General features: G+C 38.6%; 1 protein-coding gene across 1 annotated transcript in view; it reads left to right on the top strand.

Annotated features, from left to right (window-relative positions):
• The window catches only part of AUH (AU RNA binding methylglutaconyl-CoA hydratase), a 119,681-nt gene that overhangs the window by 5,983 nt on the left and 86,781 nt on the right, over window positions 1-26,917 (top strand). Inside the window, exons 2-3 of the mRNA XM_084278242.1 lie at window positions 1,379-1,446; window positions 1,543-1,630. Coding sequence (XP_084134368.1) covers window positions 1,379-1,446; window positions 1,543-1,630 — 156 coding nt within the window. The remainder of the gene's footprint in view (window positions 1-1,378; window positions 1,447-1,542; window positions 1,631-26,917) is intronic.

Raw genomic sequence — 26,917 nt, 5'->3', positions numbered from 1 at the left:
TGACTTGATTTCATGTGCGACAGGGGAGGTTTAGGTTGGATGTTAAGAACAGATTCTTCACTGAGGAGGTGCTCCAGCACTGGAACAGTCCTCCCAGGGAAGCGGTCACAGCAGCAAGCTTGACTGAGTTCAAGAAGCATCTATGATAAGACACTGCTAAGAAGAATCAGCTTGTATGATTTAGCTTCAAGGATCATCTCTTTGTAGGAAAAAATGCTAAGTATGCTTTAGTGTTAATTGGAATTTCCTTCTGAATACGCTAATACTGGTGAGCAATCTTTGGGCTCACGTGGGGAGAAGAAAAATACAAATGTAATTAAAAAGCACCATTGCAGTAGAAAAACATGCTTCTGAAAAGGACTTCATTTCCTAATTGAAGAACAGTTTGGGATGGTAGCATCTGTAGTTCATTAAAACATCAGATTGGCAGGGTGGCTCAGAATTTAAAATCAAAGCCAGGTCAAGTGTGTTTTATGTTGCTTTAAATATGTGGTGCTGCTTTTGCCTAATCTACACGGAACATGTTGGGGTATCTATGTAGCAACTGATTGTACCCTGGGAACAAGTGAGACACATGTAGCTTGTTCAGGAAGAAACTATCTAAAAGATTGCTGTAGCTTTGGTAAACTTAGACATTACCAAGGTAAATATTTTCACAATATTCCTGTTTGGTGATTGCCCATTGAGGTAAGGGGAGGGTGAAATAAGGACACAGGAAAGATGTTTCTCTGCAGCATTGAGACCAATGCATGTGTAATCAGTCGTGGAGACAACTGGTCTCTACCTGGACTAAGGGATCTGTGAATGTGTGATTAGAGCAGTGTACCAAGCATTAGGTGCAGTTTCTGTGTTTTGGGGGACAATTTTTTTTTTTTAAATGGAAACTCATGTTTCCCATTGATAGCATTATTTCTGTGTTCCATGACTTGCTTTTCTCTATTGGAGTTGCTGTCTGTGGTTAACACTTCTTGCTTCGAGAATTCTCGGAAAGCAGGCTGTCCAAATACAGAAACATACTTTTATCATTAAGTATCTTCCCTGATTACATGTCAGCATTTCACACACAAACATGAAATTTGTGCATGCAGTTGTGTAATTATACATTCAGCCTTTGCAAGCACTATTTCCATGAGAAGGTGTGAGGGTCATATTTTCTTTCTTAAAATAAATGTAATTTCTTTTGAGTGTTGAAATGTTTAGCATTGGAAAATGTAAATCACTTCATATTCTTTTAGAAACTCAGTAGGTAAGTGGTTACTCTAACATTTTATTTGCTGTCCTCAATGATACTTTTTCTATAATTTCCCAACAATAATTTATGTAGATAATAAGTATTTTACTACATTGTTATAATGATACAATTTTTCTTCTCCTCCAGGAATTGTGGTGCTTGGATTAAACAGATCGTATGCCAAGAATGCACTTAGCAAAAATCTTTTAAAAATGGTAAGTGAAAAGAACGGTTCTAGTATAAAGGTGAAATATTGGAATTAAGTAACCTAAGAAGTGTTTGGTTATTCCCCTTCCTCCTTTTCTCTGTAGATGTCAAAAGCTGTGGATGCTTTGAAATCTGATAAGAAAGTACGAACTGTTATATTCCGGAGTGAAGTCCCGGGGATATTCTGTGCTGGTATGCAAACTTAATTTTCCTGAGAAGCTGGAAATCTGTCTCTCATAGTGCACAAAAAAGGCCCAGATTCCAAGGAAACATGTCTTTTGTATACATCCGTCTCAGTAGCAAACAAAACATTTTTGTATGATGTTTCTCAATTGCTAACGAGAACCAAATATTGGTTTTATTCTTTCTGTGTCATAAAGTATTTCAAAATACATAATAAATTATTCATGGTGGTGGAAAATTATTTGATTGAATTCCTAGAAAGGCTTGCATGGATTTCAGAATGAGGACCAAATGATGCTAGAGGTCATATCAAGAGAGAGTGTAGAAAGCTGTATTGAAACTGTATTTTAAAAACATGAAAATTAACTTTTAATTAAAGAAACACACTTAAATTAAGATTCATCACAAACATGATTGTTACTGCAGAATAACTGTATTCTCCAGTAATAAACCCCCCCCAAACAACAAAAGCACGCACCCCAACCCACATACTGAGTAGTACATGTGTCATGCCGAAGGGGTCAGGGAAACAAAAGTTCTCAACTACCAAACAATGGGAACAAGAATTTGTCAACATGTCAAAATCAATGAAAGCAACCATGTCTTTTGTTAGTTTTGTCTTTATTTTAAGGTGTCCCACCCAGTTTTTACTTCATTCAGATTTATTTTAAATCCTTTTAAAATTGAAAACAATACAAGTCAGTTTCTTATTTCTAGTATATGAATAGAACTGTCAGGAAGGAGGAGCATATCAGTTGTAAAATCTTTCTTTTCTGATCATTTATGTAGTCATTAAGCTTGCTAGCCACATATAACATAATTCAGTTTTAATTGAAAAATAATTTTTCCAGTTGTTACATTTGTAACATACCTAAGTACTTTTAGTTGAGTTTAAAAATCCTTTTTCTTGTTGCTTTTAATAAGGCTGTTTTCATCCAGATACCCTTTATCACATTGAAGACTTTTGAAAACAATTGTCTTGAAAAAGGGAGTGATTGATTCAGCATTTAATAGTAACAATAACAATAATCATATAAATAGGTAAAATATGCATGTATCGATCAGCATATTTAACTGAAAGGTTGTACCCTCGTTTAAAGCAGCAGGTTTTGAAGATCAATTGCTAACAATAATCTTCAGGGAAAAAAATTTAAGATCTGTGTTTTTAAAGAGGTGGGGAATGCAGCATCAGAGCGACACATACAAATGGGGTTTCAAGTTAGGTGTTATGTTATTCATATACAAAAGTGCCATTAATTGTGATTTGGTATCAACTATTCTAGTTTTTTAAACTACAATTTAACATTTGTTAATGTTATATAGGAAATACTAGAGCAGAAATACTTACTTCGAGGGAGATGATCTCAGTCAAGCTATAAATACTGTATATATGAGCTGCAAGTACTTCTCCAGTATTCTTTGTTGGCTGACTTTTCAGAGCTGTTTTGGTATTCAAGTGTAATGTGGGCATTGTTTCCTGTTTGGCTAAAAAACCCAAGAACTTGGAGTATGCTGACACAGCTGACTGTACGCAAGGTGCAAGGATGTTTATGTGTGGACATTAGGAAGGGAAATTAGCCCTGAAAAGAGCACGTGAAAGACTAGGGCTAGGTAAGTGTAGCTAGACCGTCAGCCAGGGAGTATAGATAGGGTGTGGACTAGGTGTCTGTTACTTAAAAAAAGGAGGGGGTCCTAAGAAAGGAAACTCCTGCAGCTGAGCCAGTGAAATAAAGGGTGTTCCAGCGGTGGTAACTGAAATTCAGGGTGAACCAGAATACTTGAGGCAGAGTTTGTCAGTGCAAATAGGCAGAAGGGGCTCAGTGGCTGGATGAGGATTAAACTGGAGAAAGCATAGTGGGACATGGAGAAAACAGGTAATGGCGTAGGGAAGTAGTATGAAGGGAGGAATACACTGGGTGTAATAAGGCACTTTCTGGAGGGGACTTGGGAAATTTGGTTAGAACAGAAAAAGTGTTTTCAAAATTAAATGTTAAAGGACAATGTGTTGTTTCAAGAACACTTAATTTCCTTAAAAAATGCAAGGATCATCACATGAAATGTTGTCACGTTTTACATTTTCTTATGCATTATAGTGCATTTCAATTAAGCTAAATTTTGAATGTTTGTGGGTTTTTTTTGTATTTAGTCAATTATGTTTTCTTGCTTGCATGTGTGAGAATGTATGGTTTTCAAAATACATTTTTTCTGATGATTTTTTGGACAACCTTCTGATGTTTTACAGACCGCAGATTGAGAAACGTTGTCCTAGAATGTAATTCTCTTTTATGTGTGGAATGAAATCTAAAATCCTTAAGTCTTGCCATTCCTCAGCTATCAACAAAAATCTTTGAAAGCCACAAGGGCTAGTCCACAAAACATGACATCCAACTGTTTTCACAAAATGTGGGTGATTAAAAGATTTAGACTTTGCTGATGACTGGTGTGGATCTGAGAGTGATTCCAAATTATGGAATTTTCACATGGTGAAATGATGGGGGAAGAAAAATAATTGCGTAAAGGAATATAGAGTTATGCCAGCAGTCATATCCTTTCATTTCTGCATAAAGTTTCACTTTGAATCTTTTACAGCTGTTTTCTTTGTATTGTCTTTCTTATGCTCTGTGCACATCCCATGCACATCCATGACTGCAGAAGGTTCCTCGTTAATGCCATCAAGCATTAAGCACCGATCAAAAGGGACACCAAAAAGTCAAATAAGAGCTTGGCTGTATGATTTCCTGGCAGTGTTCCATCCTCAAAGAAGGCACAGTCTGTGCATGGGATAAGGCAGGTGTCCCATGGGTATAAGGTCTGTGATAGATAATTAAGAGCTATGCTGTGCTCACACAAGGGTCTGAATTACATTTGCAGTTTGAACAGCTTCATTTTTCATTATTAATGTAATTTTAATGTATTTATATTAGTGATTTAGCTCAGGTAGCTTTGTGAGCTGATTTTAATGATTTTTCATCTTCAAAAAATGTCTGGAAGTGTGTGTGCACAGTACCTTTGAGAGATACAGAACTGTGAGGAATGGAAGAGGAACTGTCCACAAGTTGTTGAAGAACCTTAGTTTGGAGTGGCAGTGTATTCTGGAGACAACTTACAGCATCTTCTGATCTTAAATACATGAGCTCTGAATGAAGGTACACAGAAAATACTGCCTCTAAGAGCTACTTTTTTCATTTTTATATAATGTGAGATACTGTTTGTGGTCTGAAGAGTTGAACAGCCTCATATTGCACCTTTTGCTGTTCAGTTTTCTAAGGCTTAAATAAAAGGCAAAATAATATTTATATAACTCAGTTATTACAGAATTTTGCATCTGGAAATAATTGTTTTGTCAAGCTGAAACCTGCTTTGTGATTTCAAGTCTTCCCCTTTCCTTTTTTTTTCCTTCTTTTTTTTTTTAAAATTTATTTTTCCCTTCTGTTTTTTCTCTCTCCCACTGTTGTCAGTGTGTTTGGTGATGTGAAGTAGGGATTATGTTTTGCAATGGCAAACTATGCATATTTGAGATCAGGTAATATACTTCTTCTTTTTTAACAATTCTATTTGTTGATTGTTACATTAATTAAACATACTTTTTAGTGCTTTCCCCTGTCTCCTTTCCAACTGCTGTTCCTTGTACTATTGTTTCCCTTAGGATTGTCATGGTCCTCCAGCCCTCTCTTCATGTTCTGCCAAGAAGACACTTGTATGTGTTTAAAAAAACAAAATCCTCGTCTGTTTGAGCAGTAACTTAACGTCCCATAGTTCACTGGTTCAGCTTACAGCTCATACTAATAAAACCTCATGCTTCTGTTTTACGGTTCAGAGTAGTTACTGGTTTATTTTCCTTTATCTGGTGCCTCGCCAGCACAGGCAGTTGCTTAAATCTGACTGTCCTAGTCCAATTAGAGTTTTTTTTCCTAAAAGCCCACATGCGGGTTGTTGTCAGTTTCCCTGCACCCATCCACCCACCCTCTGTTAATATGCAGAAAAATTCTGCCATCTCATATGGGAGGAGAATGAATGTTCCCTAGAGGAACAGACATTTTATGGATTTGTTTTTCCATGGGAGAGTAAGAAGGACTGCTTTTAGGGGCAAGAACCTCATAACTTCTTGAGACGTTTTTGTTGACTGTGTTTAGATTACAATTGGTAAGAACAGGTTCTTCAGCATTTCTTCTTCAAAGCGAACTGCACTAATTGAAATAGGGGTTGTGAGATTGATGAGTTACTTGATTTTATAGAATCATTAAGATTGGAAAAGACCTCCAAGACTACCTAGTCCAACCATCCCCCTTCCACCTATATTACCAATTACACCATGTCCCTAAGTACCTCATCCAACCTTTCCTTCACTGTCCCCAAGGGACGGTGACTTCATAGAATCATAGAATCATAGAATTGTAGGGGTTGGAAGGGACCTCAAGAGATCATCGGGTCCAACCCCCCTGCCAAAGCAGCTCCCTAGGACATATCATTCAGATAGGCGTCCAGACAGGTCTTGAATATCTCCAGAGATGGAGACTCCACCACCTCCCTGGGCAGCCCATTCCAATGCCTCGCCACTCTTCCTGCGAAGTGAGTTCTCCTAATTTGTATATGTGTGCACATAAGAAAAAGAGAACTTTGGAGCAGTTTTTAGTGGATGGATTTAAAAAAATAAAAAGTTCTTTGAGGACCTTATTTTGAAAGTCTTTAAGATATATCATGTTATGGATAGTTAATTTATTTTTGTTGTAATTGGCTTTCAAGAAAATTTGAAACAGTTTTTATACTGGAGCTCTTCAAGCAGCTGTGACCTAAAAGTCACTTAAACCTGGCCAATAAAGACCCCTCATGCAAAAGCAGAAATAATCTTTTTTCCAGAAAAAAATTCATCATTTGGCATTGTGGTGTGAGTAAAGCCAACACAAATACTTTTTCTGTTGGCATAACTTGCCTACATCAGAATTCTGTTTACAGCACAGCTGAATTGGCTCTATGGTGTGTGGTTCTCGGCTGCCATTTCCAGCTGGTGTAGTTTTTCTGGCAGAAATGTACGAGACAAGTCTGGTAGAGCAGATTCTTGAAGACTTCCTTGTTTATGAGATTTTGATGTGGAGGAGGAGGAGTTCCATAATAACTCTTGAATACTTGATCTACTCTTATTTTTGTAGAACTAGCAGGAATAGTAGGGAATTATTACTATGGGTATAGTCTCCTTTCCCCCCAGTCTCTGTTAAGCAGACAAGCAGAGATGATTTATTTTCCCAGAGCATATTTTGGTCCTCAAGATTCCAGCTCTTGCATGGGAACTGAGAAAAGAGTTCATGTATTACTCTGCTGATCCCTTCTGAGGATTCATATCACACATGAAAATATTTGTGTCTTATGAATACTTTTGTTGCTGTACATGCCACATTCCACAAAATAAATGCGTTCGAAGTTAGATTGTGGCTAGGGTCTTTCCTTTTTCTTTCATACCAAAATTGCAGTAAGGTTCAGATTCAGACTGGTGCTAGCTGCTTGTAGACCACTACACTCACTTAAAGTTGCATTTTCCCTAGAGCAACATGAGTCATGTGAAAGTTGGCAGGTTGGTCAACTCGGTGGCAGCTGCGTCTTGTGAGTACACGCATGGCAGTCTGCTGAGGTTGGAATCTGTGGCTTGCTTCTGCCCACCACAGGTGATCTCTCTTCTTAATTTTGCTTCTGTTGTTTTTTTCTGAAAGAACTAAAAACTGTTGTGATTTTCTAGAGCACACATTAAAACAACTGAGCTAACAAGGAGTGCAGTTAGGATTGTCCATGCAGAAAACTTTCCAATTTGAAAAACTGGTTTAAATGTCTTTTGGAAGTACCTCTATCAGATAACTCCAAATTCTCCTTCTACTCTGAGGAGGCTTGCTGAATTTCAGAAGAAATTGGAATGACTGGATTTTTGAGAGCTAGAAAAGTTTAAGAAAAGTTTGTTGTCCTAAAGTATAACAGCACTACTGTATTCCTAATTAATCACTTAAATGATTCTAGTATTGGAATGTAGTTCACATGAGTTCAGTGTGTTATTTGGTGCATGTTACTCTGCCCGTGTTTACCTTAACCTTGTGGTTAGTTGTAGAACAAGGTACTGGGAAAGCAGCAAATAAAAGTTGCTTGTAGTAAATGTAGTACATGGGGGCACAGTACAAAGCTGTATGCTTTGTTTGTGCTGCAAAAATACATATACATACAACTTTTGGGTGCTGAAAAAATAAAAAATGTGAGGTTTACAGGAAATTTTTCATTAAGAATAATAGAATCTAACCACATACATTCCTGTTAAGGCAGGTACAAGGAATGGGTGGAACTCAACAACAATGCAGCTCTAATCAGATACAAAACTTTGACATAAAAGTCACATGTCTGACTTGTCATTGGTGATTACAGTGCCTGACTTGAGAAAATTATTGGGAAGGTGGTTTTTTTCCTCTTATATTCAGCTATCTTAAAGTTATTCCATAATTGAGAATATAATTTTTAAACCAGTGCATTTGGTTTACATGACAAGGTTTTGGTGGCAGCAGGGCATGGTCTGTGAGAAGAGGCCAGGAGCTATCCCTGCGTAAGACACAGTGAGCTCCAGTGAGCTCCAAAAGGGACCTGTGGCTACCCAAGCTGAGCCTGTCAGTGGCACCTCTGTGATGAGGTATTTAAGAAATGGTAAAAAAACACGTGGAGCAGCTGTGAGAGAGAAAAGTGAGAGGAAATCTGAAACAGCCCTGCAGTCACCAAGATCACTAAGAAGGTAGGGTAGGAGGTATTCCAAGCACCAGAGCAGAGATTCCTTTTGCAACCTGTGGAGAAGACCATGGCGAAGCAGATAGTTCCCCTGTGGCCTGTGAGGGACCACACTGTAGCCTGTGAAGAACCCTGTGCTAGAGCAGGTGGACATTCCCTGAAGGAAGCTGCAGCCCATGAAGAGCCCTGTCAGTGCTAGCCTCCTGGCAAGAGCTGCGGCCTGTGGAGGAGCAGATTTTCTGACAGATGCAGCCAATGGGAGACCCACACTGGAACAGTCTCCTCCTGAAGGACTGTACCCCTGGAGAGCACCCATGCTGAAGTAGTTCCTGAAGAACTGCAGCCTGTGGAACGGGCCTGCATTGAGCAATTAGTGAGGGACTGTATCCCATGGAAGGGACCCTATACAGGGGAAATGTGTGAGGAGTAAGGAGTGTCAGAGCTAAAGTGCAGTGGTCTTGCTTCAGCCCCTGTTCCCTGTATCCTCCTGTGCTGTTCAGCAGCAGGGAAAGAGGTAGAAGAGTTGGTAGTGAAGTTGAGCCAAGAAATAAAGTAGGGTCGGGGAAGGTATTTTTATTTTTTTGTTTCTCATTATCCGACAGTATGAAGCTGCAACATGGGAGGTTTAGGTTGGATATTAAGCAGAGGCTCTTTACTGAGAGGCTGCTTGGGCCCTGTAACAGGCTCCCCAGAGAAGTGGTCACAGCACTGAGCTTGACTGAGTTCAAGAAGTGTTTGGATGGTGCACTCGGTCCCATGCTCTGACTTGGCTGGTCCTGTGTGTAGCCAGAAATTTTACTTGATAATTCTTACGGGTCACTTTGAACTCAGGATATTCTCTGATTCTATAGTTCTAGTAAGTGATTTCCCTGTCCTGTCTTGACCTGCGAGCTTCTCATTGTATTTCTGTCCTCTCTCTTACTGAGAAGGGGAACTGAGAGAGTGGCTTAGTGGGCACCTGGCAGTTAGCCAAAGTTAATCCACCACATCCAGTTCTTAGTGTTTTTACAAAATAAGACTGTGGCAAAACCTTTATTCTTGAGGAACTATGAAATTAAGGATTGACTGTTATATAGAGTCTCTGAGAAACTTGTGTAAAAAATGAGCTAAATAAAAGTAGTCAGGAAGCTTTCTCTCCAGTTGAGCACGTAGTGACCAGTACTCTGTAATTAGTACTGTATAGAGGCTAAAGTGGATTAATTTCAACCAAAGAGACTAAATATGTAGCTCCTTGATTCTTTATTCCATCCCTTACTTGAGAGGCAAGATCTTTTCATCAGGCTTGTGCAGACATCTGTTTAGATGTCTCCCTCTTCCTAGGTTGTTTGCTCTTAAAACTTACCTATGAAATAGTTTGTGTTGCTTTCCTCTTCTCTTTAAGCTCTCTAATGACAACTTTAGTTTGGTTACTCCTTTAGTGCCAGGAATCATTTATAACAAACGTACTCCACGCTTTTACTGATTGAAGACTCTCTGATTTGAAAGTACTTTCAACCACAGCGTACTTTTCTCCAGTATGGAAATTTTACATAGACTCTAGTAGAAGTAGAGACAACTTTATTCATAGCTAATGTTGCCACAGCATAAAACTTAAAAAAAAAAAAGAAAAAAGTTTCTGGTAATTGGCTGTATTCTGCTGGGCTGCTACTTGTGGATATTTCTGTGCAGTTTTTCTTCCTTTTTTGGTATTGAATGAGCTGTAGACTGTAACTCACTGTGATTTGTGAGTAGAAGCTGGTGAATAACAAGTTTAAGATCAGGCCATTAGTAAAAGATAAATTATGAAAACCAGCTAGAGAGTCATATTTTTAGCAGTATTTTGCCTCAATTGATGTAATTTTGAGATGTGTCTTTATAAGATGATGAAATACCCTTCTCTTGGGTAGTTTGTGACATTTGATTCAAAAATGTAAATGTAAAATTAATTTATCCCGACAGTATAAGCATTCTTATTTCTCCTTCCATATTAGAATTCAAGCCATCTTGGACTTGACATCTGTGCTATTACTTAAGATTTACCTAAAAATCTAAATCTGCCTTAATTAGATATCTAGTTATGTGGTGATTCTTGCCAAGCAGCATTAAAACTTTTGTGTACAGTGACTTAAAAATGATTCTCAGGCTAGTGCTTTTCTAGTGTGGGACATACCTAAGAGTGGACTCTGTAATACAATCACATGGACCTGCAAAACCACATCTACTTCAGTTATTTGAAGTATGGGGTTATTTTATGTGATGCTTGTCTTTAGAACTAGTTTTGAGCAGCAGAGAGTATACTTGTCATTAGAATCATAGAATGACTAGGGCTGGAAGGGACCTTAAAGTGATCTTAAAGATCATCAAATTCCAACCTCCCAGCCATGAGCAGGGACACCTCTCATTAGACCAGGATGCTTAAGGCCCCATCCAGACTGGCCTTGAGGGGGCATCCACCACCTCCCCGGGCAACCTGTTCCAGTGCCTCACCACCCTTGTAGTGAAGAATTTTTTCCTAATATGCAATCTAAATCTCCCCCTCTTCCAATTTAAAACCACTCCCCCATGTCATATTATTACATGCCCTTCTAGAAAGTCCCTCCCCAGCTTTCTTGAAGGTCCCCTTCAGGTACTGGAAGGCTGCTATTAGGTCTTCCTGGAACCTTCTCCAAGCTGAACAAGCCTGACTCTCTCAGCCTGTCTTCATAGACGAGGTGCTCCAGTCCTCTAATCATCTTTGCAGCCCTCCTCTGGACCCATTCCAGCAGTTCTGTGTCCTTCTTATGTCAGGGATTCCAGAACTGGACACAGTACTCCAGGTGGGGTCTTATGAGAGCAAAGTAGAGGGGCAGAATCACCTCCATTGACCTGCTGGCCATAGAATCATAGAATGGCATGGGTTGGAAGGGACCCCAGGGATCATAGAGCTCCAACCCCCCTGCCACAGTCAGGGTGGCCAACCTCCAGGCCTTCATCTACACAAGGTTGCCCAGGGCCCCATCCAACCTGGCCTTGAACACCTCCAGGGATGGGGCATCCACCACCTCTCTGGGCAGCCTGTTCCAGAACCTCACCACTCTCTCTGTTAAAACCTTCTCCCTAATACCTAATCTAAACCTTCTTTCCTTTAGTTTTAATCCATTCCCCCTTGTTCTGCCATTATCTACCCTTTTAAAAAGTTGATTCCGATCCTGTTTGTATGTTCCCTTCAGGTACTGGAAGGCTGCAATGAGGTCCCCCTGCAGCCTTCTCTTCTCCAGGCTGAACAAGTCCAGCTCCTTCAGCCTCTCTTTGTAGGGGAGGTGCTCCAGCCCTCTAATCATCCTTGTGGCCTCCTCTGAACCCTCTCCAACAGTTCTACATCTTTTTTGTATTGTGGGCCCCCAGATCTGGACACAGGGCTCCAGATGGGGCCTCACGAGGACAGATGCTCCTTTTGATGGAGCCCAGGACACAGTTGGCCTTCTGGGCTGCGAGCACGCATTGTCAGCTCGTGTCGAGTTTCTCATCCACCTGCACCCCTCAGTCCTTCTCTGCAGAGCTGCTCTCTATCACTTCATCTCCCAGCCTGTATTGATAAGAAGGATTGCCCCAGTCAATCCAGGTGCAGGACCTTGCACTTGTTCTTGTTGAACCTCATGAGGTTCAAATGGGTTGACTTCTCCAGTTTGTCCAGGTCCCTCTGGATGACACCCTGTCCTTCCGGCGTGTCAGCTGCACCACTCAGCTTGGTGTCATCTGCAGACTTTCCTGAGGGTGCACATTGTTAATGGCATTGATGAAAACATTAAATATTAAATAGTGCAAATGTCTTGATGATACATGTTGCTGTTTTATACTAAATTGAGTGAAAATTCTGGAAGTACAGCTTGCTTTTTTTACTGGAAAACAGAGCCTCTGCACCTAACCTAGCCTAAGAGCTAAGAGTTCTGTGACCAAATGACTGCATGCCATGTTATTGGTGAGAATAAATACAACCATATTGCTTTCAAATAAGCACATTAAATAGGAACCCAAACAGTTGGAGCACCTTTGCAGCTTTTGTGAGATATTAGACATAATGTTCAAGATTTTTTTGGTGTTTACAGAAATAATAGAGAAGTCCCTGAGTAAAAATTTGTAGTGACTTGGAGTGCAAGTTTGACACAAGCAGTAGCTGTGGAGAAGTATTTTCAAGTGTGTCCTAGAATTTAAATGGAAGTGACATCTTGTCAAGTTGATTATAAAGCAGTGAAAAGCACCTCAGTTGAGTACCTAGAATACTGAAATGAGCATGCAGACCTTATTTAAAGCGTTATAATGAATTTTCAAATAGTGAAGTATTTTCTGGAGTAGATTTTACCAGAATAGACAAAATCGAAAAGATACCAGATGGATGCAGAACATTTTGTGTTGAGAAAACTATGTTCTGCAGTGGATATCCTTAGGTAGTCAGGCAATTTGTTTTCCCAGTTCTTATAAAGAGGCTCTGCTTTCTGGATATAGAATATATCCTAATTTTTATTTCAATATTTAGAGAATAATCAGAAACATTTTGCTCTGTATCATCTTCTTTTAAATAGACTTCTCTAACGTTTGATCCACAAATGTCCTGATGATGTAACTGGCTTATTTGAGCTTCTAGGGATTGGAAATGGATCTTCAATAACTGTATTATGCATCTACTGCAACTGCAGTTGATTTAATTTTGGTTTTAAAAATGTGTTCTATACTATTTTTTTTTTTAAATAAAAGCCTAGGACTGCTGAGGAATTGTTTGGAACTTCATGTGCAGCTACTCACTTAAATCCATCACACTTTTTTTTTCCCCTTTTATATCCTGTATCATTGAAACTTATATTTAGATGACCACTGGTGCACATGACGTAGTAAAAAAGACATAACTGGAAATTTGCATAACCATCACCAGACCAGTTCTGGTGTCTCTTGTGTGTGTATCAACGTCTGAGGACTGCAAGATTAAGCACTGTTGAAATCTTTGGTTTGGTAGGGTACAATAGAATGGAGAGGTACTGTATCTGAGCAGTCTTTGTTTCTGTGGAAGTGAGCAAAGCCTTCTTCACATGCTTGAGATTCTCCTGTCCAGGAGAACCCTTAGTATGGTGTAATTTGTCATCTTGAAGCAAGCTATAGGCTACATATATTCCTGGAGCTGTATTAGAGTCAGATAACTGTGGATTTAATGTCTAAAGATATAGGAGTATCTGTGTGGTCTTCAGTATCTTCAGGTGCTTTGAAGTCACAGGGCATTTCAGGCAGGTCATCTGATATCATTGTATCAGCTTTCTGTAGCTCTCTGTAGGTATTTTGAAGTATTTGGGTTGTTTTACCTTTGCTTGACATGTGCTAACAAATGCTATGAGTACCAGTGGTGAGTGAGCAAGCAACTGGGTAGGGTCTTGCAAGCCAGATTCAAACCCAGTACAAATCTGTAGTTGTGTATGACAACAACAAGGAACTCAAGTCATTAGCTGGGGTAGCTCCAAAAATGTCCCATATGGTAATGAATACCAACATTTCTATAATGTTACTGTACTCCTTTTTAACTTGGTTAGTGAGATGCTTGAAGTTACTTTAAGCCTGTTCCAACAGGTGTTGCAGCCCTAGTGGGTTATTCTTTTTTCCCATTCTATTTTCAGAGCCCAGTGGTGAACTCTAAGAACTCAGTATTTAGGGAGCTGCTCTTAAGCTATTTTAGTCCAAAAGTATCTTTTGTGCTGTTCAGGTTTTGGAAAAAGATTGCTTCTGTGCTTCTAGCATTCTTGCAGCTCTACCTGTGGACATTTGCAGCTTTTTAGTGGAATCTGGAACAGTATTGCCTTAGAGTACTAGGTATTAGTTTACCAGTTTGAAATACATTCCTAAATTACAAAGTGTTTTTTGGTTGTGTTTCTCTAGAGACCTGCATCAGCAATGTGCTTTTGCTTTAAGTCTTTCATTTCAAATGAGAAATTTAATTTCAAATGGACAAAAAGGTCCTGGTAAGAATGAAGGCATTTTATTTTTCAGGTCTCTTAAAAAATGGATTAGTAACCTAACCTGCATTAAGACAATTTGGGAACTTAATCTGTTTTTCAAAGCTGCTTGTACATCGTTGTAATAATACATGTTAAATTACCAAGACAGCTTTACATATTTTGAAATGGAATTTTATTTATTGCACAGAAAACACAGAGGACCTTATTAGACAGAATTCTGTTGTTTAGTAATATTAAGTTGTTTGTGTTTTGGAGAAGGTAACAGGTCAGTAAGGGTGTTGAGCAATTTGGTTGACTCCAACATGATAGCAGACCCATTTTAACATGATTTTTTTTCTCACGGAGAGTGACTGTTAATGTAATTCTCACTCTTTTCATCATCTTCAAATCCTAGTTAAAAGAAAGCAACCAGATCTTTACTATGAGTAAATTCCATGTCTATCATAGATTCTCCTACATCTCAAAAAGCTGCAAGCTCAATTTCAATATTGGCTAGAGATTTTGCTACAGTTTTGGGATAGATCTATCTGGTTTTGATTGGAAGTTACACTCACTTATCCGTGTTCCATATAAAATGGTTGAAACCTGTGATTTTACAGCATGTACACCCAGGTGAAGATCACTGTAATAGAAAAATACAGATTATCGATTAATCTTGTTAATGCTATGTTGATAAGGATAACTGTTGGCTAGGCCTCTGCTACTCAGCTCACCATCGTGCTTAGATGAGGAACTTAATTCTTTTCAACTTCTATTATGTACCTCTGGAAATCTGACTTCCCACTGCGGTGTTTGAAGTCCAGATGTCTTCCATAAGTATCAAGTTAAGCTGAGTAGTCACCTCCACTTGAAATACTCATGGTGTCTCTGGGTATTTCTTGATTTGGGAAGAAAGGGTGCTGTTTTTCCTCACAGTTTTCTGAGGCAGGTTGTCACAGTGCTCTGTATGAGCTAACTAACCCTTTACCCTGGTGTACTAAGTGCCTTTGGCACCTGATTTCTTTATTGGTGATGGAACTGAGCCTGCTTTGCCATTTATATCCTTAGCTGAGAAAACCTGCTGGCAAAAATAGTCTGCTCTCATGTGCTTGGTGGTAATATGTGCTGGAAATAGAATACATGTGCGCAACACATGGCAAAAATAGTTATTGCATGGTAAAGAATTATTTTCCACTTGATCTTGAAAAGAATAAAATGATCGTGTAGCAGAAGTATTCAGACATATCTGAATCTATGGCATTTTCACCTTAAGACAATTTACAACAGTTTCATGTCTGCTTCTGTCTGTGTAGAATAACACACAATGCAATTCTTTTGTGCTAATTGCCACATATATGCAGAACTGCTAATAAGTAAAACTTCTAATTTTTCTTCTCTTGTCTTTGCCTGGCACTTAGACTGGTTTTCTTTAATGACACCTTTGTTAGGTTTAATGCAGTAAAGGATAATTTTTTTTAGCATTGAATGTGCAGCTCTTGAAAGTTAGAGGTGAGTAAAACACGTGAATTCATAGAAATGTAACATGGAGTAGCTTATATATTCATTTATAATACCTTTATGCAGTGACTAGGAAAAGATGGAGGCCTGGACATAATGATCATGGTAGGAATGGTAGTTTAGGGTTTTTATATACAGTCAGTGTACATTTGTTCAAACTGTTTTCTGTGGTAAAAGTAATATAGGTAATACAAAAATGAAGAAATTCTGTAATTTCTCTTTAGATAATTTTCTCTTTGTAATTCTTTTAATCTTTCCTATTCAAATGCAGATCCCATATATAGAAATATACATGTGATTCTGTTTGTACAGATCAGGCAACTCTTACATTGCCTTACACCAGAAAATAATTTAAAAGGGAAGTAAAAGAAATGCTTTGATTCTTCGTCAGATCCTGCCTGTTTTAGACAGAATAGTCTCCAAAAAGCTATTTAATGATAAAAAGGTGCAGATATGTAGTTGTCTACAGCATTCCTCCGTATTTTCCAACTGAACGTCGATAGTTTATGTTAATAGTGAAGCAACATTGTTTTGTAGGATGTAAGAAATTTAGGTCTAGAATAGTCTCTTGTTGATATTTTAACATTTCTTTGTGGAATTCCTGTCACAAGCTGGAACTTGCTGACTGTATGTGGATTGACACGGTTTTTAAGTGATTGAATTCTGGGCTCAAATATCACCAATCCTGTATAATTTGTTAAGCCCCTCCAGATGGCAGGTAGTATTCCAGTGTTGGATCTCCTTTCCTTTCTTTCTCTGAAGTAATTTGCTGACAAGTCTATTAAATGGTCTTTTAAATATAGAAGAGATCAAATATCTCTGAAATAATTTAAAACAAGTCCTTAGGAAATAAAATTGAGTTTGCAACATCAGTGCTGAAAATATATTCAATGGATGGGAAAATTTGCGATTTGCAAACATTTTTGTTTTTCTCAGTCAGTTTGAAGCCCCTGGGGACACTGGAACAAGGGTGAGTACCACTTGTGAGCTGCTTATCTTGGTAGTTACGAGAAATAGCATTGCAGCTGCTCTTCTTCTGTCTGACTTTTGTGTGAACAAAGCATAATTAAGAGATGTTCCTGCTCATGGCTCAAATGCTTACTGGTCCTTTCACATAGTACTGTGTGGAATGGCAAGACTTTGGCCTCCAGTGCTAGCCCAGTATTAATATGAGCCAGAAATGTTTGTGCAGGAATGCCAGCCTTTTTTTTTCTTTTCTGAGTTTGAAGATTTAAGGTTTCTGAATAGACTTGAAGTAGCCAAAGCAGAGCTCTGTATCTTTAACCTTGAGAGCTTTTCTTCTTCTAGTTTACTTTTACCAGAAAAGTCATGTTCTTATCTGCTCTGCCTTGAAAAGATTCCCAGTGTAAGTCAGTAGCCACTTCAAATAATTTTTCTAAGACCATTACTTCAACTCTTTACTCAGGTTTGTTTGCAGTCGGCTGTTTGTAGAGAATAGTCATCTGGTAATTGGGACACAACAAATCATAATTACCATTACAGATGTTCTTCACAAGGTGTGTTTATTTTTATATACTACCTGTATTTACCTGCTGCTTTAAATGTTCCACTTGAAAGTGTCACTTGCTTCATGGCTACACAGAATCTAGTGTAATTGAATCTTGACCTGCTGGAAGCTTCCAGCTAATACACCAACAGGACTAATAGTGATCATTGAAAAAAAAAAAAAGCAGCTAAAGAAATACTGTGTGATGCCTTTCAAATCAAAGAATGAGATGGAAGATAAAGAAAAAGAAGAAAAACTCACACCTTCATCTACATTCAGGTGATTTAACAGTTCAAACTGTGGTTTTTCTGAGGAAGAACTCCTACTTTCTTTAATAGGATTTATGCCTGAATACTTACTTCAGGACTTCTTTAGAAGAGATTCTGACTTTCTCCTTTTTACCACATAACACACTTCCTCCTTTTCTATTTTCAACCCACAAAACTGGGTGGGCTTTTAGTTAACTATTTCTGTAATTATTACTAATCAAAATAGATAAACCCAGAAGTATCAATTCCTTTTAACATGTAAAAAAGCCATGTGTGGTGGTCAGATGTATGGTACATGCAAAAGGTTTGAGTCAGTCATGTATAATATTGCAGTTAAAGGTGTCTATTTTTTTCTGATTACTTAATTTACTAGAAATCAAAGTGGAACAAACAATGGGTTGATCATGATTTCAGGTGTGTTTATGTTTCTTTGAGTTGAAAGTCAGTACTGTTTACTGAGAATGAGCAGTTTGACTATCAATAGTCATGTAAGGTTAAAGAAAGATGAAGAATTTCATCACTAGCAATTTTTAGGAATGACTGGTTATTAATCAGTATAGAAAACTATGTGTCACTTGTCACAGGGATTATATATTGCTAGACTCACTATAATACTATTGCAATTAATACAAATGAGATGCAGTGGTACTTTAATGCTATTTTTGTTTCAGTAGTAGTGGTGGTAAAATACCCATACATTCTTATTCTGTTGAGTAAATTGTTCTTGGTTCTTGGATTTTAAACCGAGAACTGTAGTGCTGATCTTATGGACATTGTGGAATAAATAGAAATCACAATTAATGATTCCACCATCAGTTCAAAGCTAAAGTAGTATGGTAAAAAAAATGCAGCTTTTATGGTTGTCTAATTTGAACTATGTTATTCTGTACAAGAATTCACTTATGTTTCATGACCATGAAGTGCACATCATGTTCTAGACATGATATAGAAGTTCTTTTAGTGGAGATTGAATCTGAAAATGAAAAGTGTTTTGAGGAAGTTGGGACTACCAGAATGACTGGATTAAAGAAGTACTTCTGTAATCCTTTTTATGGAAATAATGCAGAAATACAAGTGGTGTAGGAAGTAGCTTTACTTTTTTTTTCTTGTTAAAATAATAACTGCAGCATACATTGCTTATTATTAAATGCTGATATTTACCATTACTGTGATGTGTTTAGGTAGTTGGGCTGTTGTATGAGGGATTATTTGAAGATTGGGTACAAACAGGTTTATCATGATTTGATTGCTCTAGAGGTCTTTGTTTGTGGTTCCTAGCCACTTACCAAATGACCTTCATGGCTGCCACCACTGACTGCCCTCCCTGGTCTTCTCCACTGATTCTGTATCTGAGAACCAAGGATGGTGCAGCCTCCATGCCCATTTTCTGCTAGATCTGATCTTTTTAGCCTATCAGAAGTCACCAGAAGTGAGGCATAGCACAGAATTAAAATTAGTATTGTCTTAACTTACTGTTTGGAAACAGGTAACTGTCCTATTCTTGTACCTTTCCATCAGTACTGGTCTCTTTCATGTGTCATGAGGAAACTGTTGTAATAGTGTCACCAAGAAAAAAAAAGAAGAAAAGGTTGGTATTTGGGAAAAAATAGGCTTTGTTTTTAAGAGATGAGATTAGTAGCTTTATAATGATATCTCCTTCTGCCGCCCCCTCAGCCCCCCTTAAGTGAAGATAAATTCAGTAAAGGCATATGAGGTACATGCTGCCTTTTTTTGTGGCAGAAAAGGTTAACAGGAGCAATATTGTTGTGTGCTTCTAAATTTAGAACTGGACAGACAGGATGGAAAAAGAGCCAGCTGACTTTAATCTATATCTGGTCTGACTTTGCATAGGCGTTGAAAAGGGATTGTAGAATGTTTGTGTACAAAGTTAGGGTTGTTTATGTTCACGATTCCAGGATTTGAGGAGGAAACCAACCTATCTGAATTAACACCTTTGCCTTAAAGAAAGGCTTGGTACTCTAAACCTTAAAAGAAAAAGATAGTAAAAAACCCCCAGAAATATCCCACATATAGGAGCTGATACAGCACCTAGTGCTTTAAATGTGTTGATCTGGGTCTAAATTATTGCAAGATATGAGAGAACCAGTAACAGTGAAGCTACAAAACTGCCGTCTTACCAGGGGCAATGCTCAGGATTGCCATGTTGCCAAAGGCTCAAATATGCAGAAATAGCAGACATGTTGTTTGTTCTTCACAGTTTGATGATTCTCAGGAACTTTACTGTGACACACAGGGGATATGTGCAAAAAATGCAGATATCCAATTAAATTATGACAGCAGATCTTGTGGAAGCAGTATCCTTTTTGACTTAAAAATCACATGTCCACATTTAGAGAGCTTCAGGATTAAAATGTCATGCATAAAAATTAAATTATTTTATTAATTTAAATTACTTCCTTATGTAGGAAACTTAGATAGCATCTTTGGTGACAAACTGGTTTTCCCTTGACTAAAATTACTATAACCAGCCTCTTTCTCATTTTGTTTTCAAATTTCAAATTGACCCTGCTTTTTATCAAAGTTTCATATAAATGAACATTTATCATTGTACTCAGTTCAGGTGCTATGTGCAAAAATTTGTGTCTGTACTGGTATGCAACAAGATCCATGGCTGCTGTCAGTAAAGCAAATGATTACTAGAGAAAGTAGGTGGTTACTCTTAAATTATGAAAGGTGAATGACGAAGTCTGCTGCTTTAAAAATCTTGTAATAACTATATGTTTTTTACCAGTTTCTTAGACAAAATATTACTTAACAGGCAATTATAAAAAATCTATCATAACCTCCTTAATATGTTTGTGTAACAGTACCAAAGACTTAGAGGCAACCTGATTAAATTGGCATAGGGCCAAGGTCTGTGTTTTTAGCCAGGGACTGTTTATAGTGCTTCAGAGGCATCTTTTAAGTATATTAATTCACTCTTAAGGTTGGGTTTCATGGTAATGTACTTGTTACACTTTTTTGCCTCCTTATACATAGCATATTAAAATTTCTTCCTAATGATTATGGCATATGTACCCTAACCTATTCATTTCAAATCATTCTGGATTGTTATAGTGAGTGTGCTGACTTTCTAAGAATTCTGCACATCTGAAAAACTGAGTTCTGACTAATTGTATACAACTTTTGGGGTTCTCCAGTCCCTTTTATATGAGAAGGTTTTTGGCACTTTCCTAATATTTTATGGTATGTTACAGCAGATCTTTACTGTTGTGCTGTCTTTTTCCTACATAATTTGTTTAAATTGCTGAACTACTTTTTATTTCCAGTGTGAATTGCCCTAATATGTAGAGATCCAAGTCACACTTGGCATGTAAAAGTGGTGATCAGGTTTATTTAATTTCAGATTTAAAAATATTAAGGAAAAATTTAAGTATGAGAAGATTTGAGAGTTTGTGTGGAGGATGAGAGTAAATGTCGTGGGATTCCTTCCTCAGTGAAAGGTTTTGAGGTACTCAGCAGCATAGGCAAAGTTCATGTCAATCTTAGATTTTTAGCTATTGTTAAGGAATAAGAAAACAAACAAAAAAGGGGTATGCAAAGTCATGTTTTGCCATCAATACCTTGCTCTTTTAGAGATTAATCTTAGAGGAAATGATCTTTTAATTTAAATTTTACCTTTTTACATGCACATGTTTGACTTAAAATGAGAAAGAAAACAGTAGAGGCAGGGAGTAAGTTGTACTGCTTTGTGAGCAAGATCTTTCTTTCGGTAGTACTCATAAATTAAATTGATCCTCAAAAGAAAATGGTTAGCAGTTCTCTGTTTGGCAGGTATTTTGCTAGTACTTCTCCCTTTAACTTTCAGATATCTCACACCTCACAATTAAAACTCATGATTCTTGGTGAAATGATGTTTCACAGAATCACAGAATGTAAGGGGTTGGAAAGGAGCTCAAAGAGTCATCTAGTCCAACTCCACTGCCAAAGCAGGATCACCTAGATTAAGTCACACAGAAACATGTCCAGGTGGGTTTTGAATGTCTCCAGAGGAGACTCCACAGTGCTCTGTTACTTTCTTGCTCCAGCTTGCACGCATTGACCCTTGTCCTATTATTGGGCATCACTGAGAAGAGCCTGGCTCTGTCCTCCTGACACTCACCCTTTATGTATTTATAAATGTTAATGAGGTCACTCCTCAATCTACTACAGACTAAAGGGGCCCAACTCCCTCAGCCTCTCCTCGTAAGGAAGATGTTCCACTCCCTTAATCATCTTAGTGGCCTTGAGCTGGACTCTTTCAGGTAGTTCCCCGTCCTTCTTGAATTGAGGGGCATGGGTGGAATCTCCCTTGCCAGGACTATTAAAGACTTTAAAGAATCTGGGTAACCTGTTCTAGGGCTAGGCATTTGACAGAAGTTTTGACCAGGTCATCTCTTGAGATTTCTTCCAGCCTGGACTTTTCTATTATTCTACCAAATAGGTGGTAATAATTTTTTATTTTCTGAAAGATGGTCCAGAATAATTAATATTTATGAAGCATTCTGTCTCTTCTTAATTGACCAGACTGGACTTTTCTCCTGGAAAGAGTCCAGTGGAGGGGCTACAGGGATGATTAAAGGCCTGGAGCATCTCCCCTACGAGGAAAGGCTGAATGAACTGGGGCTGTTCAGCTTTGAGAAGACTGAGAGGGGATCTGATTAAGGTTTATAAATATCTCAAGTGTGGGACACAGGAAGAAATGTCCAGTCCCTTTTCAGTGGTCTGTGGGGACAGGACAAGGGGCAGTGTCTTCAAGTTGGAGCACAGGAAGTTCCGCACCAACATGCAGAAGAACTTTTTCCCAGTGAGGGTGACAGAGCCCTGGGACAGGCTGCCCAGGGAGGTGGTGGACTCCAGAGTCTCCTTCTCTGGAGATATTCCAGACCCGTCTGGATGCCTCTCTGTGCGACCTGTCCTAGGGAGCTGCTTTGGCAGGGGAGTTGGACCCGATGATCTCTTGAGGTCCCTTCCAACCACTACAATTCTGTGATTTTATGACTAATTTTTATTCAAGAATACAATCAGTAATAGCTCTAATGTAGATCAGTGATCCAAGTATCCTGGTTCTGGCAGGACTGGCGTTGCAATGGAATTCTTACTGGAATACATGTGTATTTTGTCTGTAAAGCATAAAACATTTTTTCTTTCACACAGGCAAGAGTTTTGTCCTGTGATCTGTCAAGCATATAGCCTTACACACAGAAAATGGTAGTTGAACACCAAATAAAAAACATTAATCTACATGCTGGTGTTATTATAATCAAATGTAAATTACACTTTTGTAGGGTTTTAAAAGGAATTTTAAGGTTATTAATTTTAAGTACAAATTTTGGCAAAATAATAGCCATAGCTCATTTATCACTGTGTAACATGTACTTAACAAACACTTTAAACAATGTTTTGCTTGCCTTAGAATTGATGCTGTCTCTAGATAAATATATTTGGTATTGCAATTTGTTAAAATTGAGAATTAAGTTGCCCTGAATAGATTTCAGGATGTACAAACTTTCTTTCTGAAATTGTTGGAAATCTGGAGAAAAAGTTGCTTTCAAATCTTTCTGAGTTTCAGCCTCAGTTTGCTGTAGAGATGATTGGTGTTCTCTGATGATTACAGCTCTACTCAGATTTCTTGCAGTAGCTTCTCCAGGAGATGCACACATCTGCCTTTGAGGAGAGGTACTTACATGTACCCTAATGGGTGGGAGCTTTTGTAGTAGTTTTAAGTTAATCTGTAAAGTACGTCATAGTTGCCTCAGTATTTTAGGTCAGTATTGTGTTTATAATTCTGTGTGGAGAAAGAGGGATATTAATTCACAGTATGCTTAATTACTTTGTGTAGGAATAAGCTGTGGTTATGTAGCAGTTCTTAATGTTTTAACTAGTGAGGTAATACATGTTTTGAAGTCCTAGCTGTCCTAATCCTAGCATTGTAAGTTTCCTTCATAAATTCTTTAACGTGTTTTATTAGGTTATTAAAAATGTTATATGTGGTGCCTCTGTGCAGTTTTAGTATTCCTAGTTCTTGCTAATAAGATTGGCCAGGCCAGAATTAAGGTCCCCAAGCAGCCAGCACAGGTGAGCTGAGTTAGCCCTGGACTGTTTTCTACATCACCTGACATCACTTGGCCATGAAAGGGAGCTGGTGAGGGACAGGTGCTCCCGGATGCTTCCAGGGCGGTCTGTGTGTGGCTGGGGTGTTGGGTCTGTCCGCATGTCACCGGGTGTAAGTGAAATTGGCCATGGGCTGTTACTGTACCCCTTTCACAGTGCTTTTGTCAATAAACTGTCTTTACCCAACGTACAGAGGCTCTGGCTGTTTCTCTTCCAGGAATGAGCAAGCAGCGTGTGGTTCTCAGTCACTGTTTGGGGCTAAACCACTACAGTCCTTTTTGGCACCCAGTGTGGGGACAAAGTGTTGGGATAATGGTAGATCTGACCAAGTTGTGTCAAAAAGCTATGATAAAATGTTTATCATGTTATTCTGGGAGGTGATAGTAAGAGTGATGTTTTGTCTGCTCACTTGGCTTTGGTATGTGAACCCACACCCACTTTATGTAATCCCTGCCCAGCTGTTTAGCACCGCAGGGAGGGGAGTCAGGTTCCTAATTCTGTTATACTGTCTGATACTGATTTATGACAAAGATACGGTCTGCGTTTGTCAGCCTCAGAGGGTATCTATATGTGGCATTTCTGTCATTTTCAACTATTGGGCAACATATCTCAGCGTTATGTAATAATCACATTCAGTTTATGGGGAAGACGGGGGGGAGGGGGGGGGCGGGATGATGCTACCTCCTCCCCTTTTTTCCTTCAGGCTTGTTACAACAGCCTTTGAGAAATTTGACTACCCCATGGATATTCAGACCAGTATGTATCTGTTGATCATTCTCCTGAATGTCTCTCAAGTCTTTAAGTGTTGCAAGAAATTGTTTTAAGAATATTGCCAGGAGATTTTTCCTCTAAGTCTTTTTTGCAAGAATTGAACAGCAAATACGATAACACTGGTGCCCAGTGTACCCAAATACCATTGAACTGTGAAGGGTCAGAACCCATCTACATTCCAGAGTAACAAGGGGGATCCCAGCAGTTGACTCTGTTAGAAGCTGAAGTGAGTCTAAATGGGAATGTCTGGGAAAAATACCCTATTGTGACTGGCCCAGAGGCTTTGTGCATCCTGGGTGTTGTGTGGTGCTCAGCCACTGCTTAGGGCTGAACCATCACAAAGATACAGAAGAGCTGGACAGGGTATGCTATTTTCTGACAGTCTTGGAAATCAGTTCCTTGTTGAAATTTTGGTCTGCTGACAACTGGTCAATCTGTGTTTAGCAAGATCAGAGGGCAAGCTGAAAGTAACATTGCTATGGTAAGAGTTTAATGCTGTATTCTACCTCATGCATTTATGTGCATGTGTGTCCTCCTTTCTTCTCCCCAAGAGAAAGGGCATTTCAGGTGTGATTTGTCATGAGGCAGAAAAACTTACACTGTTTATTTTTGGTGTTCCAGATTTCTAAAAGGCTTTATTTTAAAAATAAAATATAAATAAGTAAAAATAAATAAAAATATTTATTAAGTAAAGTTAAAATTTTAAGTATGATGTATAAACCATTAAATTTTCTATCTTTTTAGTTTACAGCTTTTGTGTTGTGTTTCGAAAGTATGTATTAAAGTGTAGTAGAGAACACTACAGTACAAGAAAACTTCTAGGCATGTATGGTATTTGGAAAAAGAAGCTTTTACAAAGATGTTGGAACAGGTTTTTCAAACACAACACTTACCTTTTCAACAGTATATAAATTCTGTTTAGAAAGTGTGTGAAAATATCCAAATAAGGCAAAAGGCATGGGCGTTAGAGCAATCGCTGTTAAACTTGGTTTCTATTGGTGTGTTCTCTAAGTTAAATAGCCGCCCTTGTCATACAGATGTGTAGGTGGAAAAATTCTGGGGAGTAACAGAAATATGCTTATCTTGCTGGACTGCCCTTGGCTTTCTCAAATAAACATTTTCTCTGGCATCATTGGGAAATGCAAGTCAGGCACATGCTGCAAAAACTCTGTAGACTGTGTGTGACAACCAGCCGTTGAGTGGACAAATGTTTAAAAACATTCAAGAGTTAATTGATTACATCATGGGTTTTATATTTATGGGAAGTAAGGTAAAAAATAACTAACCTTTCTATGTTCTTCCCATATTGGAGGGGGAAATAAAGTGATGGATCAAAATCTGAGATTTTCTTTTGAATTGACAAACCTCAGTAGAAGTGTAGCTAGTATTTAAAGCAGCATGCATCTTTCTCACAGCGGTTCCAAGGGCTGATCTGCGAATACCAGTTTATGTACTTGCTGCTCAGCAGGCCCCTGAAGCTGTGTGTACCAGTATTTTGCAAACAGAACTGTTCGTTGGAAGTCTGCAGCAAAGTTCTCTCCTTCCAGTTCACTTTGTGAATTTGGAAGTGATGTTTTTATGAATTAAGTTGGCTGAAGAAGAGTTTTCTTCACAAGGGGACAGTACCTGTCTTGATCCTCATGTAGCTGTAGGAGGAAATGGCTGATTGCACTGTCAGTGTAGCTTTTCACTGTCACACTTCTCTTTTGTCCTGTCTAACAGCTAGTAATTTGAAAACGGCACTGTATAGTCTTTAAAAGGGATTTTGTCAAGTCCTGGGAGCCAGGAGGTGGGAAGTCGGGAGCATGACCACTTAGATTTGACAAGCTTTTGCTGCATTTGTGAGCAGGATGAGATTCAGTCAGTGGAACAAAGTATCAGGATGCCAGAAAGCACGATAAGGAGAAAGCAATGATTCATGCTTCAGTACAAGCTGGATGGATGTGGGGACATAATTACAGTGTACAGTCAAATCTGCAACAGTTAGCTTGCCTCATCTCAGTGGTAGCTCAGGTCCCCCCATTTCTTACATCTTTGGGTAGGAGGGCTTAGAGATCCCTTTTTCCAGTGTGGTATGGAGTCAGGGACCCATGGTACAGCCCCCAAAGTCTGTTGGGAGTGGATGTAGGAAAGCAGTTACGCCAAACACGTCCACAGATTTCAGCCGTGGGCCATGAGAAAGTTAACAATTACTTCTGTAAGAATTTTTCTGGTTTGAAAAGCTTCACTACTTTATTGCTCTCAGCAGTTGTGCAAATCCTATTTTCAGATACTTCAAAGTGGGAAACTTGGGGTGAGAGGATGGATCTTTGATTTTAATAGGTGAGAGACCAGAAGTCTAGTTGAACCTGCACTCTTCTTCATGGCTGTCTTAAGAAACTTAACCTTTCCTACTTCTGACTTGAGAACAGATTTCCAAGAAACATATGAATAGTTC

Source organism: Gallinula chloropus, assembly GCF_964237585.1.
Source record: "Gallinula chloropus genome assembly, chromosome: Z".
Classification (NCBI taxonomy): domain Eukaryota; kingdom Metazoa; phylum Chordata; class Aves; order Gruiformes; family Rallidae; genus Gallinula; species Gallinula chloropus.
Note: the sequence above shows the minus strand (reverse complement) of the source record. Positions and strands in the feature narration are given on the sequence as shown.